Source organism: Magallana gigas, chromosome 3 (assembly GCF_963853765.1).
Source record: "Magallana gigas chromosome 3, xbMagGiga1.1, whole genome shotgun sequence".
In the NCBI taxonomy this organism is placed as follows: Eukaryota; Metazoa; Mollusca; class Bivalvia; order Ostreida; family Ostreidae; genus Magallana; species Magallana gigas.
In genome coordinates, this window is record NC_088855.1 from 37,909,212 (window position 1) to 37,929,377 (window position 20,166).

At 33.1% G+C, this 20,166-nt stretch overlaps 1 protein-coding gene and 1 long non-coding RNA gene across 4 annotated transcripts in view; one reads left to right on the forward strand and one right to left on the reverse strand.

The window, feature by feature from the left end:
• LOC105322944 (sodium- and chloride-dependent betaine transporter) overlaps window positions 1-13,392 on the forward strand; it is a 37,662-nt gene extending 24,270 nt beyond the window's left edge. For all 3 annotated transcript variants that reach the window (XM_066079654.1, XM_034480132.2, XM_034480133.2), the window contains exons 12-14: window positions 10,309-10,409; window positions 10,857-11,024; window positions 12,569-13,392. In XM_066079654.1, the coding sequence (XP_065935726.1) occupies window positions 10,309-10,409; window positions 10,857-11,024; window positions 12,569-12,709 (410 nt within the window). In that variant the 3' untranslated portion in view covers window positions 12,710-13,392. The remainder of the gene's footprint in view (window positions 1-10,308; window positions 10,410-10,856; window positions 11,025-12,568) is intronic.
• Window positions 1,005-1,520, reverse strand: LOC136273927 (uncharacterized). Its single transcript, XR_010712140.1, has 3 exons — window positions 1,411-1,520; window positions 1,247-1,315; window positions 1,005-1,050 (listed from the first exon to the last, which is right to left on the reverse strand). It is a non-coding gene; the product is annotated as an uncharacterized lncRNA (long non-coding RNA).
• Window positions 13,393-20,166: the final 6,774 nt, after the last annotated feature.

The following is a 20,166-nucleotide window of genomic DNA, read 5'->3' on the forward strand; positions in this document are numbered from 1 at the left end:
CAATAATTCATAGGAATATAATATTAACTGTAAATAAAGTTATTGTTTACATGTAAATACAGTATACGTTGCATTAATTTTCGAATCAAAGTTGTAAATCACATTTGAACCTTTCAGTTACCTCCTATTGTTATATTTTTCGAAAATATTTAGTTTCTTAAACAATTTTGTAACTCGAGGACAAATTTTTTAATTAAACAATAAAATACTTCCTCTTGTGTTTTATGCAGTTATGAAGGCAGCTAGCATTGCAGAAAATAATACAGAACCCACTTTAGCGGGTTATTTAATAATTTTCTGCGATGGTACATATACCTACCTTCATAGCCCGAATGAAGCACCATGGAAAACATTTTATTGTTTATAATTACTTAATTTGAATAATTTTATCAACTATCCACTAATCTGAGTAAAAGTACGTTAATTATAATTATTGTCAATTAAAAGGTTTCACATATTAAGGTATAACCAATTTTCGATATCTGTGAAGGTTGCCATTGTGACTATAAATAAGTAAGTAAATTATTTATTATAGTGACATGTGCATATTATGTACAATTGTGCCGTATGATACAAATTTTATAACAACTACTTGTACATGAATATTGGGCATCCGGCCCATTGGGCATTTAAGTCACCTTTGGAAATATTTATATAATAGTGTTGTGTTGTGCATGTACTATGCCTAAATAGTAGCCAGGGTTTGATACATGGTGCACGAGCCGGAGGCGAGGATCGTGCACCATGTATCAAACCGTGACTACTATTTAGGCATAATACATGCACAACACAACACTATTGTTATTATTATGCTGAGTGTTGTGTATACTGACGTGCTTTGCTATAAGTAGCTGTGACGTTTGAGTGTTGTCTTGTCCCAAAAAATAATCATCGGGAAAGCTAGCGTTTGTTTTTTCAAATTAATCAATTGATTTCAATTTCATTGATTATTTAATCAACAAGTTGTTGTACAATTAAAAATCAACAAAGGTTTATGTTCTTTTCAAGAAATGAAAGAGGTTTCACCTTACCGAGAAATAGCTAGTCCACCTAAAATTTAAAAATAAAAATTTCTTCAGTAAACTTGCAAAACCTTCTTTCTTTGACCATACCTTGACTCGAACTAAAAAGCTTTTCATTGGTTGATGGTTAATAAATATGCAAATCATCTATATATGTTGGTCAAATTAAATTGGCCTTGTGACCAAAGGGTCATAGCTCCTACTCTTTATAATAGTGCAATTACCTATGAAAGACAACTCCTCTTTTTATAGTCTTTTTCAAATGTAGGAATGATCCAATCTAGTTGCTGCGTCTAAAATAAATGAAATACCAGTTATGTGTTTTTTTTATAAATAAAATGTAATAATATTTAATATAACCCAATAGATACATTTTACATTGTAATACCTTTAAAGAATAAATTTCCGTCCTCAATGTCTTTGTTTATTTCTTGTTCCGTCAAGTCAAACACACTGCTGTCTGTCTTTTCTTTATCATTCCAATAAAAAACCTGAAATATTTAAATAATTGTAATGTTTGTTCTTACAGAATAATATTATGAATATTAAAATCAAAAATTTAATGATAAAATTCATTTTTTTTTGTTTTGAATATGACTATGAACACATACACAAACATTTACACAAACACAAACACTGACGTAGACAAACAAAAGCATGAAACATTGAATAGTTTACTAAATTTTAAATATCTTTTGGATTCAGTGTTAAACATTATTACTCTTTTATTAATACTCTTTTATTAAGTTTACATAGAATATATTAACATATCAAATTGATATATATTAAAACACATTAAGTAAGTAAAATGCTCACCATTGTACCATTCATGATTAATGAATTATATATCTGAGTAAATATGCTATAACTTTTAATGACGTTTTACATAAAGTAAAAGTAATTATTTGTCTTGGTTAGGGGAGTAGGATGCCATTTACACCATTTTTGTAAGAACCATGCAGTGCAATTTTGTGATTAAATTACTTTAAAAACTCCATTAGCATGGCTTAATATTTTTCCCTCCCACTGAACATCCTTGCCATCTTTGGACCAGGTATGTATAATCTCTGTACTGAGCAGGTCCTTGGGAAAAAAGGAGGTTTCACAGACAGGTGTATCACTATTTTCTTTTCTTAAATTCTTTAAGAGATTGTTTCGTAATGTTCCTTCATCAAAGACTTTTCCTTTTTTGCTAAAGTTAAATAAATTTTTATGGCGTTTCCTTATTTGAAACACTTCCTTGTGGATGTTGATTTGCTTTTTCAATGCTAACAATCTGTCTTTTTTGGTTTTCATTTTCTGGAGCTCACTATCAATTTTTAAGTTAGTGAGATGTTTCCTTAATAAAGTCTGTTTTCTATGTTTCTCTAAGGTCATAAATGTTCTGTTCTTTTTCATGGTTTGTACAGTGATTTTGTACAGTGTACTTCCTCAATTTTGTTATTGAACCATTCTGAAGTTTTGTTGTTAACATATAATAGTTTACTTTCCACAGTATAATTTGATGACATGGAAGATGATTGTATATGATAATCAACCTATCCCATCAACTGTTCTACACAAATATTGCTCGTGGGACAGGATGAACACTTAAAATCTAAATTCTTTTGTACATTAAAATATTTACTATCTTTTGAAAAATCAGCAAATAGTTTTTCAACTTTGGTTTTCAAAACAACACAGAAACATTTGATAAAAACACATGATAAGTCATCATTAATAGGATATGTAAATAAAAATTCAGAAACAGTATCTTCTAATTCTGGTCCTTCAAATAGTCTAAGATAGAACTTAAGATATGCCTTAGTTGTAACTCAGGAAGTTCTTAAGATTTGTCATAGCTGTTTCACAAAACTTTCTTAGCGTAACGTAGTTGACTGAATCTTATCTTAAGATACATTGTAAGCCACTTTTAAACCATTTCGTTTGTTTCGTCAAACTTATATCGATTATGTAAATTATTTTCAATATGGCGTGGGTGTAAACTTTCTAAGTAAATGTAAAGACACATTACCTTATTCACCTAGAAACAAATTAAAAAAAAAGTTAAAACGTTTAATAGAGTGCAAATAGTGTAGTGCCTATGTGCATGTCCTGAAATTTTGTAAAATATTTTACCTTCACGATTAGATAAAAATAACGTAATAACACCGTATATTCTTTGAAAACGGTATTTTTGAATTTGAGAGATCGCAGTATCTTTTTTTGTTTTTTGCTACAGCTACATATAATTCTTGACAGCATGAATCATTTGAAAACATTAGTCGAATGTTTTGTCTAGTTGGTCCATTATAAATAGTCCGTGTTAACATATACAGATATGCTTAATCCTAAATTAAAAATATCCGTTGAGATATCCAAATATTAGGATTTTACTATATCTTACGGTATATTTCAAAAGAGAATGCAATACTCACATGCAGTGACAAGTAGGATTTAGAATGGAAAGATGTGGAACTTTTAAACAAGTTTAATGTAACGCGTGTTTTCTTGTAATGGTTGGTATAAGAAAAGGGTTTTTTTTTAACAAAAGGAAACATTGCAAATAAATGCATCTTGGCTAAAAGAGGAAGCGAGGATAAAAGGCAACAATTTTTTAATGAAACAGCATTCTCAAGGATAATTTAGCATCGACAAACCTAAACCACTTGCCGGTCACTCCTACCCCTCCCAACGTTAACAAAACCTGAAATAAACAACCCCTCATCCCACCGCAAAGAAAACACCTAAAATTTCTTTCGTAAAAGAAAAGCTTATTTGGTGGAGGGATAGGAAAAATCGTCCAGTCATTCTGTAATTGAGTTTTATTTAGTATTTATTCCTATATTTATTAAACTATCTAAGATATCAGTGATTCTCGGACATGACTAATTTCATTATCATCAATGCACTAGATCTACAATACCCGATAATTATCTGCGCGTGCGACCAGATAATCTTAAAAAAATATAGTAAATTAAAAGTCTACACAAAAGAAATTAAATGAAAAAATATATGTTTATTTTGATAGTTGTAAAGTTTTCAGTTAACAAGTAAAGTGAACATGTCATATTGATTCGTTTTTTCTTGTATTTTTGTTCAACTTTAATGTGCATGTAATTCATTTCATTATGAAATAAACAGTCGCCATGTTCAGTTTGTTCCCAACACATCGATTTACCTGTCTTAAAGTTAAGACATAACTTAGGAATTTCATAAGATAAGATTTGAATAGTGAAACGGATAAGTAATGAACTTAGGAAAAAGTTCTTTCCTAAGATATAACTTACTCCTAAGTATGCTTTATGAAACGGGCCCCTGTTGGTCCATCAAAATGAATATTTAGCTCTTTTTCAATATGAAAAATTTCTTCCAAACAAGCCTCAGAACATTGGAGAAGGGGATGAACTGAATATTTAAAAGATTGGACATCATGAGATATATCTTGACATAAAATATTGTTAACCTTCTGTTCTGTAGAACTTCTATCCGTCATAAAACATGAAACATTATTGACAATATCATTAAAAATCTCATTTGTAGCACTCACATACGTCTCTCCCTTCCCATCACTCACTTCTCTCACACGTGCTGTCAAAACTTTCTCCCAAGTACTAATTTGAACTGCATAAAGATGATGTCCATTTTGTAGTTGCATCTCTATGCATTGTAATGTCTCTACTGTTTAAAAGTTCTTCATTCAAATGACATCTACTTAAAACACCCATTTCACTAGTTAAAACAGAAGCAGTGCTCTTGTTAATTTTTTTACACTTATATTAAAAACAGCTTCTAAAACAGGAACAATATGGTGAACACCAATATTTCTTTACATGTACATAATCATCTTCATCTGCTACATTGTCATCTTTCTCAGCGATCAGATTGTCGATTTCACATTTGAGTTCTTCAATTTAAGTATTTAGAGTGTTGCACTGAACTCCTTTGTCAACTTTATTATCTTTCTCTTGTTGTTCCTTCCTCTGATATTCACTTTTTCTTGCAGTTTCCTCACCTTTTCTTTGGTTCGTTTCATTTTCTAGTTAATTTCTTTAATTCTATAGCCTCGGATATTTTCTTTAAGTTTAATATTTTCATTTTTAGTTGGGATATGATAATGTCTTGTTCAGCTCTTGTTGTTATTTTTTCAGTGTCTGTTTCTGACGTTACACATGTGCTTGCTGGTTCTTTATTGGTTTTTGATGGACATTTGAATTCTTTCCTCTTATATTGCTCATATATTGATTTCTTACTGATAGATTTATTGAGTCTTTGAAATTCTTTGATAATTTTTTAATTTTCCAATGTTAGCTGCTTTTATTATTTGACACGAGTCGATGTGCAGAGTTTGGCAGATTTCTTTATGGACACAATTCATGGAACCATTATTAGGGTCTTCCGTCTTCAGCGGAAGACCCTACTATTATTCTATTGTTTCTTTTTCACTTTTCTTATTATTAAGGTCTTCCGTTTCCAACGGAGGACCTTATTGTTTTCGTACTGTTTATTGTTATTTTTTTTTCCAAATTTTGTGCACGCGATTTCTCGAAAACTACTCAACCGATCTCAACAATTTTTTGCACAGATGATGGGAAATTATCTGAATTTTATATGTTTTTGAATTTTTTGTCGTCGTCACTTCCGGTCCGGATCTACGGTCGATTTTGCAATTTTTTAGGACCAATTTTGTGCAGAGCTGATCTCAGAAACTATAAGAGATATGACTTTGGAATTTTCAGGATAGGTAGAGTATGGTTTGAAGTTGTGCACTATTTAGTTGTTTTGCACCAGTGGCACTATTCCTTGGAGCTCGCTTAGGCACAAAAATGGGGTACAGATTTCAAATCAAAATTTCCATATGTTTTGATCAGTATCTTTTTATCAGTTGATATTTTGACAAGACATATAGAACAAAAGTAGTAGAGAATCAAAAGTTCTATCCAATAAAATCAAGAAATAGGGGCTGGCCTCTTTAATTAGGGACCAAGAGACTCGTAAATTCTATTACGAATAACTTGAAAACGATCAATATTTTGTTATGCATTATAAAAATCAAAGTTGTTGATCTGTACATTATCGGTTTGAAAAAGTCATCGTTAGGCGCATGTTTGACGTAATTAGGGTTTTTATTCTTTATCTTCAAATTTGGGGGGGGGGGAATTTTGAAATTGTATCGATATTTCATGGTATCATTTTAACAAAAAAAAAAAATTGGACGGAAGACCTACTCGTTACTCGTAACGAGGTCGTATCTAGTTCTTTTTATTCTTTTTTTTTGTCTTACAAATTTTGTGCAAGCGATTTCTCGAAGATGCTTCATTCGATTTTCTTCAAATTTTAAGGGTTGATGTGTCGGCATCTGAAGTTTGTACCGCCGTTTCAATTTTTTCATAATCACTTCCGGTCGGAAGTTATCGTCCGTTAACGAATTTTAAAAGTCAATTTCGTCGGCTAGAGATCTAAAAAACGAATAAAGATATAGGGCTGAAATTTTCAGTGAAGATAGACATCACTTTTACCTGTTGCAACATGGTCATAAAAACGTCCGCCGTCACTTCCGGTCGTCACGGGAAGGAAAGATAAAAAATCGATTTTTTCAGCTTTTTGCTTTTTATATATTTTTCTAACGGGTTGATAGAGACTCTTTTACTGATTCAGAATATGTAATTTGTATTAATATCGATTGATGCGTTCCTGAGATATTAAGCATCAAAGTCCTGAAGCGAGAATTCGATTAGCTCAGTCGTTAGAGTCATGGACATGTGTACAGGCGATCCGGGTTCAAGCCCCGGGTGCCGAAAAAAAATTTCCCTAATTTTTTTTGCGTTTATTAATAATTTAGTCTTAAAAGTGAAGGATTTTATCTCATTTACACAAAAATCGGACGGAAGACCCACTCGTTGCTCGCAACGAGAACGATCTAGTGTTTTTTATATATTTGAACAACCTTTTCATTGGTCAAAGACATTGTAATAAACGTAATGTTATAGAAAAAGAATTTTTCCATATATACGCTGTTTGAAGTTAATAAAAGCATAATAAATTTGTGATGTGACGTACACAAATACACATAGACAATGTACAAAGACGTAGACACGCAGCATAAAACACATATATCTATATCTGTAAAATTACATGTAGTAGGAATTTTTTTAATCCATCAAAAATTGTTCAATATTTCTGTAATGAATAGTGTACTTGCATGAAACATATAGAAGTTTAGCTTCAAAACATATGCATATGAATGTACAGTCGTACGTATTCATTTATGAAAATGCTTCATACTACATGTATCATACAAATATTACAAGATATTAAATAAATTGACTTACATTATATGGAATATTCTATTCTTTCAATGGAAACTGTCCTTGACAAGCCTAAAAAAACCATACAAATATTAAAAACAGAATAGGTTGGAACCATCCCGGATTCCAATAATCGATGACGCATATTGCTTCCCAAAAAACGCCACCTGGCGTTTATTTGTGCGTCCGCTTGTTTCATGTTGATGTATGTTCGTTTTACATTTATGTCTGTTGGTTTTACTTTTTGTGTATTTAGATATCTTTGGTTGATTTTATTTACATTTATTTTGCAAAGAAGACTGTTGGTTTTGCACTTATGGTCATTGATAATATTATTTTAGATTGCTGAATTTAGTTTATCGTTGATTTTGTAAAATTGTATTTTTGCCCTTTCCGCTGCCCATACTTCAAGACGTAATGCTTTTAGTGGCAAGAGTTCGAAACCCGCTGTCAGTGCTTGCAAAGTTTTTGTTGTAAACATTAGCCGTGCTCTATTTCGGCATAGTATGCTTATGCTATATAAACCCATTGTATACTATGCGAAAATAGATGAGTATTGAATATATAGCGACAAACTGACAGGAGGCATAATAATATATTACAGAACCATTTTAACAAGACCTTGGACTTTCAGTAGGACGTAGCTATCTAATCCTTGCGTCAAAACAAGTTAAAAATGGATACCTCTCGCAATTTTTCAACATATTTATCCGGGCTTTTAAATGGCTAATGCAATGCAAAACTCCCGTAGACTTTTTATTTTGGGATGCGTATTGAAACCTGAAGCGGTAGAGAGGGCGTTTCAAAACAGATAATCTGGACATTTTTCATATTAGTGGATGAACATAGTTTGAGCACAAAGGTATTTATGATTATCGAAATATCAAGCAAAAAGTGGTGGAAGCAAAAAATCGGGACAGAGTATAAGCGTTGTATAATTTTCTAATCCGAAATCGGTCTTGAAAGTCTTGTACGTCCGCAATTTTGGTACGTTTTCCAAGGAGTCTTTTCATATTTTCGAGTAGAAATTCGAAAGATGTGATTCCACCAACCCCAAATCAGTAGCGCATTCGGTGTCACTTCACTGCACCAGTAATCACGGCATCATTCATAGTACAGATTAAAAGCCATCTTTGTTATTCGGTCATCCTCAAAACATATATGTACAAAATTCATTGCAATCTTGTACCACAATATCTTAATGATATTATATGCAAGGAATACCTTATTTAATGAACTTTTCCAAATACAAAATTTAGGTATTATAGATTCGCATACTTTACTATGGGGTAATGACAACCTAGATTATAAAACTAATCCTAGAATTTTTACAGCTGTACAGAACTTTATAATCAATTCTTGCAGATTTATATAAGTGTACTATTTTGTTCTTTACCATTTTTTCAATATATGTATATACCATATTTTATGACAATTGCAAATAACTTGTAATTGGGTGAGAACCTAGTAAGTTGCAAGAACTTGTGTTCGAACCCTTTGTATATTATATATACAATAAAATATGTTCAAACCAAAACATTTAAGCTTGTTCCAATATCTCAACATGCAGAACCACCGTCGAAATTGACTCGGGAGCCAGCCTACGTCACCGTTAAGGAACAAAATTGGTGTAAATCTGTGAACCCCCGGGAAGCATCTCATTGCCCTGTTCTGTATATTGTCTATAGCCTGAAACTTACGGTAGCCCCACACACCAGCTCCATAGTCTAGGATAGGGGCAACACACGAGGAAAATAGTTTTTCGTACGGCGTAAAACCAGAATAATTGTTATTATGTATTTTGGCGATGTTTTGTCCAAGTGCACGGCCGCCACTCTTAGCTATACTCTGTCCCAAGATATTTTGGATTCACGTTTGGCTTAATTGTTTAATATTTATAAATACCTCAGGATCCAAACGATGTTCATTCAAAAGTATGAAAAATTTCCAAGATTTCTCAGTCAAAACGCCCCTGTTAGCTTATCGGGTTTCAATACAATGCTAAAAAATGTGATGTCTACGGAGATTTTGCATTGCAGTAAGCCCGGATGATAACGTTGAAATATTGCGCGATGTATTCCGAGTGTATTCCGAATGGAGAAAAGATGTAAACATTCCCCATTATAAATCTCCGTAAGGAATCTGTTTTCATTCCTGTGAATTTTTCCGAGTGAAAGATGATAATGTGTCAATGAAATTATCTTGGAAAATATCCCTTTCAACTATTTCAATTGCACTTCTTTCACAGGTAAGTGTATTTTTATTAAAAATCGTCCAAACGTGAATCCAAAATATCTTGGGACAGAGTATAGTAGTTCTGCGTTGTACAGTACAGACTATATGTACAGTCTACTTTAAAGTTAGAGGTCAATCCAAGTTGCAAGTCCGTTGAGTTCGTGCTTTCGGTGTAGCTTTAGTATCGATTGTTTAAGAAATAATCCAAAGTATTTAAGCATTTATTAACGATGTGAAAATTATTAATTATAACTACTATTATATAAAAAGCTAAACATCGAAAACAGAATCTAAAAGTTACAAGAGTACGTATATTCTTACGCAGACAGCTACATGCGTTGGATTGCGTAGATTTCGCATGCATGAATTACAATCAATTTCCTTAAGAAATTGAGGGAAATATACTCCGTGGGTGTAAACATGTTGTTATAAAAAACCATATTCAACTCGTATCAATAAAGCTTAACGTTTTTCAACATTATTTTTGTAAGTTGATGTATAACACATTTGTTTAGATATTTTAACATTATCTTTACTTGGTGTTGCATGTAAAGGGATAGCTTTGATCATTTTTATAACCAACCCTAAAGTCTGTATATGTATTAGGATGTAGTAAGTTGCTAGAACTTATGTTCAAACACATTTTAAATTATATATACAATTAAATATGTTCAAATCAAACCTTTGATTTGATTTGAACATATTTTATTATGCAAATCAAACCGTTGTATAATTGTATTAAATGGGTTTTTTTATCGTTTAAGGCGCAGAACGTTTTAATCGGGATATAGAGATGATGATAGGGAAATCAATCCCCTTAATAATGAGAATCGGCTGGTGCTTGATTACTCCGATTTTCATGTTGGTAAGAATTTGTGCTAAACATTAAAATTAACTGCCAAAACTCCTACAAACTGAAAAAAATGCGGTTAAAAGAAATTTTGTAAAACTTGGCAATTCTCGGTTAAAGGCGCGTCTTTTTTCGTGACACTTCATGATCGATATTTTTTCTAGCAAAAACCCTCCATTCTGTAATACAACATTCATATTATTTCAGATTTTTTTTACCTTCAATAAATATATATTTAATTATTTTTTATTGTTTTTGCCAATAATTTCACTATTTATAAACATTTATACTAAAAAAATTATAAGTAAAATTATTATATGTTTTCTTGTTTTCGTTCAAACTAAAATGTTTAGGTAATCCTTAGAGTACATGTACGTATGTATTTATTTCTATGCCGTTTGAAGATTTTAAATGTTGTCATCTTTCACGGTGATTTTGTGAAGTTCTTTTCTTACCATGTAGGCCCTCTTCTTGACAATATGTGCCAAGTACGGTCCTCCCAACTCGGCTAGCTACACGTATCCTGACTTCGCCATTGCCATCGGCCAGTTTTTCGCCCTTCTACCAATGTTACCGGTTCCTATTGCGATAATTTGGGGACTCGTTCATTCTGAAGGAACATTTCTGCAGGTAATAGTTAATAAGGCGTCATTGTCCAAGTACATCTTTTTTATTCGTATTTAGAGTGTGTTGGTGTGCTCATTTGTTTACCTTGTTAGTGTGTAGACGGTCGTATCGGTATACCCATCCTCGCCCAAATTGACTTAAATAACACACTGCTTCATTTATTAAGGTAGCCTTTTTGGAAATCAATGCCAATTTTTGCAAGTGGTTACTGACTTTAGGCACTAAATGAACTTATTTTCCGGAGTAATCTATATACATGTATTTTCAATCACTTAGATAGTAAAAATGGTCCCCACAGACATACCTCGAGATATCCCTGGTATTCGAGATATCGGTGTTCGAGATACCGAATTTTAACTGTACATGTATTTTCAATTCACTTTTAAGAGAGCAAAACTTTCGATATCGAAAGTACGAGAGCAAAGTATCTGAAAATATGATGTCCACTGTTTATGATTATTGATTACCCCTAACAGATAGATTTCCATCATGACGCATGTAGGAGCATCTCGAGGCGCAACAATCTGAAAGTGATGTAAATGAGAATCATTTTATCTTTTAATTAAGTTCAAATTATTAATGATTGACAGGTCTCAATTTTTTTAATAATTTTTTTATAAAGACTAGTATTAAAACATGTGAAACATCCTAATTCCACTTATTTTTCCTTTGTTTTTCTCAACTATATTCTATTGTTACATTGTACCATCAATGTTTGTCAAATTGGCTGTTAAAGGAGAGGGCTCAAATAGGCAGATTGCCCGCTGCCTAATCATATTATGTAATATTTTTTACATAATAAAATATTGTTTAAATAAATAAACACGTGAAAAGGACAATCTTTTTAATCGTCAAAGGAATTGTTCGCCTTATCTTTATTTCATCGCGGCTATCCCTACAACCCCTGTATAAGACGCAGATCCTCTAAAAGTTCAAAGCATGTCACTGTAGAGGTCTCAATTGTTTTGGCGTACATCTTACTTTGCAGTGTAACACTGTCGCGATGAAATTATTAAAATTAAAAGCCAGGAGAATACTAACATCAAATATACGGTTTAATGTGCTATTTACAAACAAAAAATACACATAAAACAAGGAATATTTACATTTTCCAGTGTCTTTGCCAGTGATAATACTACGTATCGATTTTGTACTATATAACCCATAACTTCAAATGACGCCAAATTGAGGCGCCAGCGGGGTTTGCTTATTTATATTTAAATATTTAATCGTACGATGGTTTAAAATTATAGAAAAATAAATGATAAGGAATCATTCTTTGAATATTATGAGGTGATAATTTCGGTCGGGGTGTGTTCAAATCTATCATAAAGCCCTCCCGACCAAAATTATAACTTCATAATGCTCAAAGAATGATTCCTTATTCTTTAAATAAAGTAAAAAAATCTAAGAACGAAAGCAATACTACAAATCGGCTACGTGTTTCGGATGCGCAATCGGATGTAAAGAAATTGAAAGGGTTTATATATCTCTATGATATTTATGAGTGGTAATGGAAATCATATCAATTTTTTCCTGATTTGTAGAGGATTAAAACCCTTGCTCGTCCGGATTCAAGCTGGGGGCCCAACAACAAACGACACTGGCAGACGTACAAAGTGTATGAATACAGAGGAGGCGTTGTGGACAGAATCCGGGTCAATTTGCTGGGGGACCGTCGCCGATAGGCTGAAAGACCAAGGAAGGACACACCATGGAAAGTGCTGGCTATTATTTGGCTGTAAACTCTTTACCCAAATATCTGGAAGCTTGGTTGTTATTTGTATATCAAAAAGTAAAAAATTGAACTTTGTGTATGTTTTGAGCGCTTATATTCATTTTCATTTTGCTTATTTCAGTCGATAACTAGGTTTTCAAATATTCATTACAATGCCTGTTTGGAATCCTTTTATCCTTTAAAATAAAAGAAAATCAATTAACAATGTGGAACTCAAAGTCTGATTTTAATAAAATTATGTTTTCAATGCTCTAGACATTTAAAATTTTTAATATGATTCATGTGTATAGACCATTAAGTAATTTTATATTTTAGTAGGATCGCGAGAAAAAAATAGTAAACCACGGGGAATAAGGTAATCAAAATCGACATTTGGGAAACTTTACACACTTGACATATCATTTGAAATTGCTCTCTACTTCTTTGAGGAAATAAGCGAAACTCTGCGACTAATACCTACTTGGACTTAACCATCGCGAGTAGTCATGATCAAGAGTTCGTGGTTCTTTTCTGGCGTGTTGCCTCTTGCTACCTTTTATCTGATAGAATTTAATGATTTATTTTTAAGGTTTTGAACCCGTTTCCAAAAGCATTTTTGAAAAGTTCACTGGTTCATGTTTATATAAAATATTGTTGAAATAAAATCTTAAATCTAAATACTTTAAGCATTAAAGTTCAAATTTTAGGATATGCATACTTTGAAAGCGATAGCAGCGCGCTATTTAGTGTGACGTTGTAGGTATCAATCCGTCATAATTCTAGCATAAAATAAATGTGTTATCTTACAAATATATGACTAAAATAAAACATGTTGTCATTTTTGTAAGGTTTTCATAAATTTAAGAAAAGATTGAAAATTTCAGCCAATATTCTTTTAATTTTCCACGATAAATGTTAGCCTTTCGGTCATATTAAATTTTGTATGTTGTGAACCCTCAGTATTTCTCTAAAAATTGTTGTCCTAATTTAAAATCTTTATTATCTCGATATCAATAATGAAAATTGGCATGGATTAATGCATGTAGAACAAATTCAGAATCGAGGTCTTTGATGCTTACATGTACATGTATGTTGCGTATTTCTTACATGTAAACTTTTCAAATACTTACTGGTATGTAAATATATGTGACAATGTCACGGGACCTCGTAACATCCAAATCAATAAATGAATAAAAATATCGGGAAAGGGGGTTAAAATAAACTCATTTAAAGGGCTTTTTAGGTCACCTGAGTCACTCAGGTGACCTATTGCAATTGGTCTTCGTCCGTCGTCGTGCGTCGTGCGCCGTGCGTCGTGCGTTAAGTATTTTACATTTTTAACTTCTTCTTGAAAACTACCAGGCCAATCCTTATCAATTTTGGTGTGGAGCATCTCTATGGTAAGAAAAACCTAAATTGTGAAATTTATGGCTCTAGCACCCCTAGGGTGCCACGGGCGGGGCCAAATATGCAAAAAAAGCCAAATTTTCAAAAATCTTCTTCTCTACTCCCACACATGTGAGGAAAAAACTGGTTGCATGGTTATGATGTCCATGAGGCCCTCTACCAAAATTGTGAAATTTATGGCCCCTGGGTCAGGGGTTCTGGCTCTAGGGTGGGGCCAATATGGCCATATAGTAAAAATATATTAAATCTTAGAAAATCTTCTTCTCTACTACCATATATATTTTTTAAAAACTAAATGCATTATTATGATATCCATGAAGCCCTCTACCTAAATTGTGAAATTCATGACCCCTGGGTCAGGGGTTCAGGCTCTAGGGTGGGGCCAATATGGCCAAATAGTAAAAATGTATTAAATCTTAGAAAATCTTCTTCTCTACTATCATATATATTTGTTAAAAACTAAATGCATAATAATGATGTCCATGAAGCTCTCAACCTAAATTGTGAAATTCATGACCCCTTTGTTAGGTGGTCTGGCTCTAGGGTGGGGCCAATATGGCCACATAGTAAAAATGTATCAAATATTAGAAAATCTTCTTCTCTACTCCCATATATATTTGTAAAAAATTAAATGCATGGTTATGATGTCCATGAGGCCCTCTACCAAAATTGTGAAATTCATGACCCTTGGGTCAGGGGTTTAGGCTCTGGGGTGGGGCAAATATGGCCAAATAGTAAAAGTGTATTAAATCTTAGAAAATCTTCTTCTCTATTCCCATATATATTTGTTCAAAACTAAATGCATAACAATGATGTCCATGAAGCCCTCTACCTTAATTGTGAAATTTATGACCCGTTGGTCAGGGGTTCAGGCTCTAGGGTGGGGCCAATATGGCCAATTAGTAAAAATGTATTAATTCTTTTAAAAAATCTTCTTTTCTACTTCCATATATATTTGTTAAAAACTAAATGCCTGGTTATGATGTCCATAAGGCCCTCTACCAAAAGTGTGAAATTCATGACCCCTTTGTTAGATGTTCAGGCTCTAGGGTGGGGCCAATAAAAATGTTTTAAATCTTAAAAAATCTTCTTCTCTACTCCCACACATGTGGGCAAAAATCTGAATACATGGTTATGATATCCACAATCTCCTATACCTAAATTGTGAAATTCATGGCCCCTGGGTCAGGGGTTCAGGACATGAGGGGGGGGGGGGGGCAATATGGTAATACAGTGTTAATGCATATAATGTTTAAAAATCTTCTTCTCTATTCTCACACATCTGTATGAAAAAACTGACTAATAACTATGTTTACCAGGAAGTCCTCTACTGAAATTTTAATTTTCATGTCCCCTGGGGTATGGGTTTTGACTCTAGGGCAGGGTCAAAATTGATGTATAGATGTTAATGCATATATAACGTTAAAAAATTATCTTCTTTACTCCAACACACCTGAAAGGTAAACTGAATTCATGATTTTGTAGACCAGATCTTTTAGTTTTTCACCAAATTATAGGTTTCACAGTTCTTTTTGAAATGTGGTTGTCATTACAAATTTATAATTTTTCTACTCCAGTATGAAACCTAATTAATTAGATGCATATATGAGACTCCATGACAAGTTTGTGTATGGGATATATGCTACTCAGGTGACCGTTAAGGCCAATTGGCCTCTTGTTAATGAATATAAAGCTGTATAAAAAGCAGTTTTATCTTTTTAGGTCACCTGAGTAAACCCAGTGACCTATTGTTATCTGTTTTTGTCCGTCGTCATTCGTCGTGCGTTAACAATTTTACATTTTTAACTTTTAAAAAACTACAGGGCCAATTGTTACCATTTTTGGTGTGAAGCAACTCTATGGTATTGTGATATTCAGGCGTGGCCAAATATGCAAAAAGCGCCATGTTTTCGAAACAATTTACCCCCTCACATGTAAGGAAAAAACTGATTGCATGGTTATGATGTCCATGAAGCCCTCTACCAATTATTGTGAAATTCATGGTCCCTGGGTCAAGGGTTCAGACTCTAGGATATAATAAAAATGTATTAAATCTTAGAAAACCTTCTTATCTACTTCCATATATATTTGTTGAAAACTAAATGTATGGTTATGATGTCCATGGAATCTTCTACCTAAATTGTGAAATTCATGACCCCTGGGACAGTGGTTCAAGCCCTAGGGCAGGGCCAAAATAGCCATATAGTGAAAATTTATTAAATCTCAGAAAATCTTCTTCTTTACTCCTGTAACGTGTCTGCCTAAACACTGTATTATATTAATGGGTCCCATCAGATACCTTGCTGAGGTGTTTGATTATTATAATAATTGTTTAAGATGTATAATAATTTTCCTTTTCGCTTCCCTAGCGTTTATTGATTCAAAATTCAATTAAATATAAATATATTAATGTATGGGCCTTAGCCAAACTCTATACGTCGCTTTGAAGCACCCCGTCGCTACTATCAGTCACTTCAAGCGACCCGTCGCTTCTATCGGTCACTTCAAAGTGACCCCGCGAAGCACCCTTGTAACTGAAAACAAGTGTCTACCCGCTGAATCTAACAAGCAACGCTCACGAAGACAAGTTACTTCTATATACCAGTATTATTGTTCTGCAAATCGCTGAGCAATATTGACTCACGAACAATAACCTTACTTGGAAGTATTCATTTCAGCGTCTACACTGCGACTGAATGCAGACTCACGACATCTCATATTTAAACCCTTTGATCACGTGATATGAGATACTCGGATCAATCAAAGAGTCGGGCGTTTACGACTTCAGGGTGTCTCTCGGTACTCACCACCCATTTTCATTTACTATTTATGTTACACTCCCACACGTGTGGGCAAAGCAACTGAATGCATGGTTATGATATCCACTAACTCCTCTACCAAAATTGTGAACTTCATGTCCCCTGGGTCAGGGATTCAGGATCTAGGGGGTGGTTCAAAATCTTCTCTATTTTCACATATCTGTAGTAAAAACTGACTTCAGAATTCTGTTTACCAGGAAGTCCTGTACTAAGATTTTAAAGAAGATGGGGGAATAAGATGGCGCATATGCCCATTCGGTTTAATAGTGAAATACAACTTTTAATTTATTTTTTCCCAATTAAATCTATTCTAATATATTATAATACAAGTTTGCAAAAGCACAATTTCTAACTATATTCAGTTTTTAATATATTTCACAAAAGATAAAAAAAATATTGTCAGAAATTTTTGCGGTATCGAACCCATAACATAAAAACCCTAGATACTTAAGGTTAGCTTATGTCGGGTACTCTAACCACTGAGCCATTTCAGTCCTAAGAAAGTAGGCTGTTTAAATAGTATGTGTGACTTTGACCACGAGTTTACGGACTTGTATTATTTTTTCAAAACGTTCAATTGTTGGGATACAAAATGATATTTTTAATGTATAGTGGGTCATCTCTCCACGTTTTTGTTGATTGAAATCGGTTTGTTTTCCAATAGACCTTATTTAGACTATGAGAAAAATATGGAGCACAGACCCACTCTATGAAAGAAAATGCCTTAAAGTTATAGAAAATGACAGTATTTGCAGGTTTTGATACGTATACGCCTGTTTGAGTCAACATATTCCAAGTATTGAACATGTTTATAGGTTAAAAATCAATGATATGTTAAATGTCTATTGTTTTAAATGATTTTTTAAAAATATATGAGATTTATTGATATTTTAATTTTTCAGCAGCTTGTCCGACCGTGTATGGGCATTTCACACGCCTTATCCACCCATCTTCAAATTTCTTGACGCTGGAATATGGGTTTTGATTCTAGAACAGGGCGAAAATGGATGTATAAATGTTAATGCATATAATTAATTAATTAAGTAAATTATCTTTACTCCCAATTCAATTTAATTCAATTTATTATCCTTGAGCTTTACAACTCATCGGAAAAGAAATTATAATACATATAAAATTATATACAAATGTGCAATGTGCAGTAAGTGAGTGGACATATTAAGACAATATAATCATGTACATATCTTAAGATATGAATAGATATAAAAGTATGATAAGTAGCTTAAACTGTAGTAATATTACACTGCTGCGCTCCCACACACCTGTAAGGAAACTGTATTTATGAATTTGCAGACCAGATCGTTAAGTTTTTCGCTAAAATTATGGGTTTCATTGGCCTTTTTTAAAAGATTTCATGCAGGGAGGTCAGGTCGTCATTACAAATTTATAAGTTTTCTACTCCAGAATGAAACTAAATTAAATGCATATATGAGACTCCTCGACAAGTTCGTGTACGGGTTATATGCTACTCAGATGACCGTTAAGGCTTATTGGATTCTTGTCTTCTTTTAAACTTCAAATATGATATAAAATAATAAAGACATAGGGAAAACTCTGTTATCATTATTGTCAATTATTTATTGTTTAATTAAGTTAAATACATGAATAAACTTTAAATTTCGTTTTCATCATCACACAGTGTCACTATCATATATATTTGGACAAAGAAGTAGATCTATAAACTCATGCAGAAAGAGCATTATATAAGGTCTCAAGTTAAAAGATTCATACTTCGAAGCAGCAATACTTTAGGGGTATTTGAAAGCTAGCAAAATGAAATTAAAAATTCATCAAATTTGACAGTTAAAAATGATTAATAAAATTTATGAAACTCAACTCGTCATCCTGATAAAAGAGCAAGAGTGGTGGCATCTGGTATTGACAATCAATGAGACTGATGTTTTCAAATTTAGTTGTCATCTTGTAGTTGTTGAGGGAAAAGGTTTTTTTTGATATGTATAAACGTTCCGGAATGGATAATGTAATTTGCTAGAACTAATTATTGATCCATAAAGTTTAAATAGTATAATTATATAGTAATTGTGCAATGAATTCATGAAAATGAGAAATAGAAATAGTTCTGCTTGGCTAACACAAAGTCTCAACAGTTTATTGCACATGTAGTTGTCACCCAGTTGCGGACACTGTGTCACATTTAGTCATTGTCAAATACATGATGTGAAATGTAAAGGAAAAATCATTCGTAATTTGTAATTGTCACCCAAGTTTTTATGCTCCAACAAGAAATAGAGATATCTTCTGATGATAAATAACAAAGCTTTTTAATGAAATTAAACTATGAACAGAGGTGTTGTGTAGCTGATTCGATTTTAGATTAAAGAAAAGACAGTCCCCATGGATGTTCAAGAAAACCAGTCATCGATTCTAGAGCCTGAATCCTATTCCTCGGAAAAAGAGTAATTAAATTAACTTAGGTATAATTACTGTTGTATATTAGGTGCCAGTTTAGTAAAGTCAGGTTTCCCGTATCTAATCAAATGGCAGGGTTTGTATGTGCAACACGTGTTTCGTTGTGACTTTATATTCATGCCTCTCACTTCCCGAAACCCGCGATCGTAACATCACGTTGAAGTCCAAGGAGCAGTTCTCCTTTCTTTTAAATACCATGCCATTTTGATTCAACACTCAAAAAGGAATTCACTTAATCAAAGACTTTAAAAGAATAGGTTTGATTCAAGATAAGTCTTTCAACAGGTTCAGTGGTCTGAGGTGTTCCGAGGGTCTAGAACATTTTGGTTTCGTATTGTCGTGTCGTATTTTTGACTATGATGTTATATGGGGAAAGTTTTGCTCGCTTGCAGTGTGAGGACCCGTTTTGCAATGCCCAGTCCAAAAGGTTGGGGCGATTGCACTGAAATTAGAACAGGGAAGCCTTTAGACAATTAAAAGATGACGTTTATTGTTGTAGGTCTCCGATTAGAATGACCAAGGTAGGGTACGCTATCCCAATCGGAGACCTGGGCTTCCCTGATCTATTTAAGCCAATCAAAATTTAGATACTTTGTTCGGACACAATTTTGGTAATTAAATATTAACCCACGTGACCCTGATCTCCGGACACTGGCCATAAAGAAATAAAGTTAACGTAGATAATCCCCTAACAAAGAAAAATCTGCTGACACCTGAGCACATCTTGATCTTGACACTAGGTAAAAAAGATAAA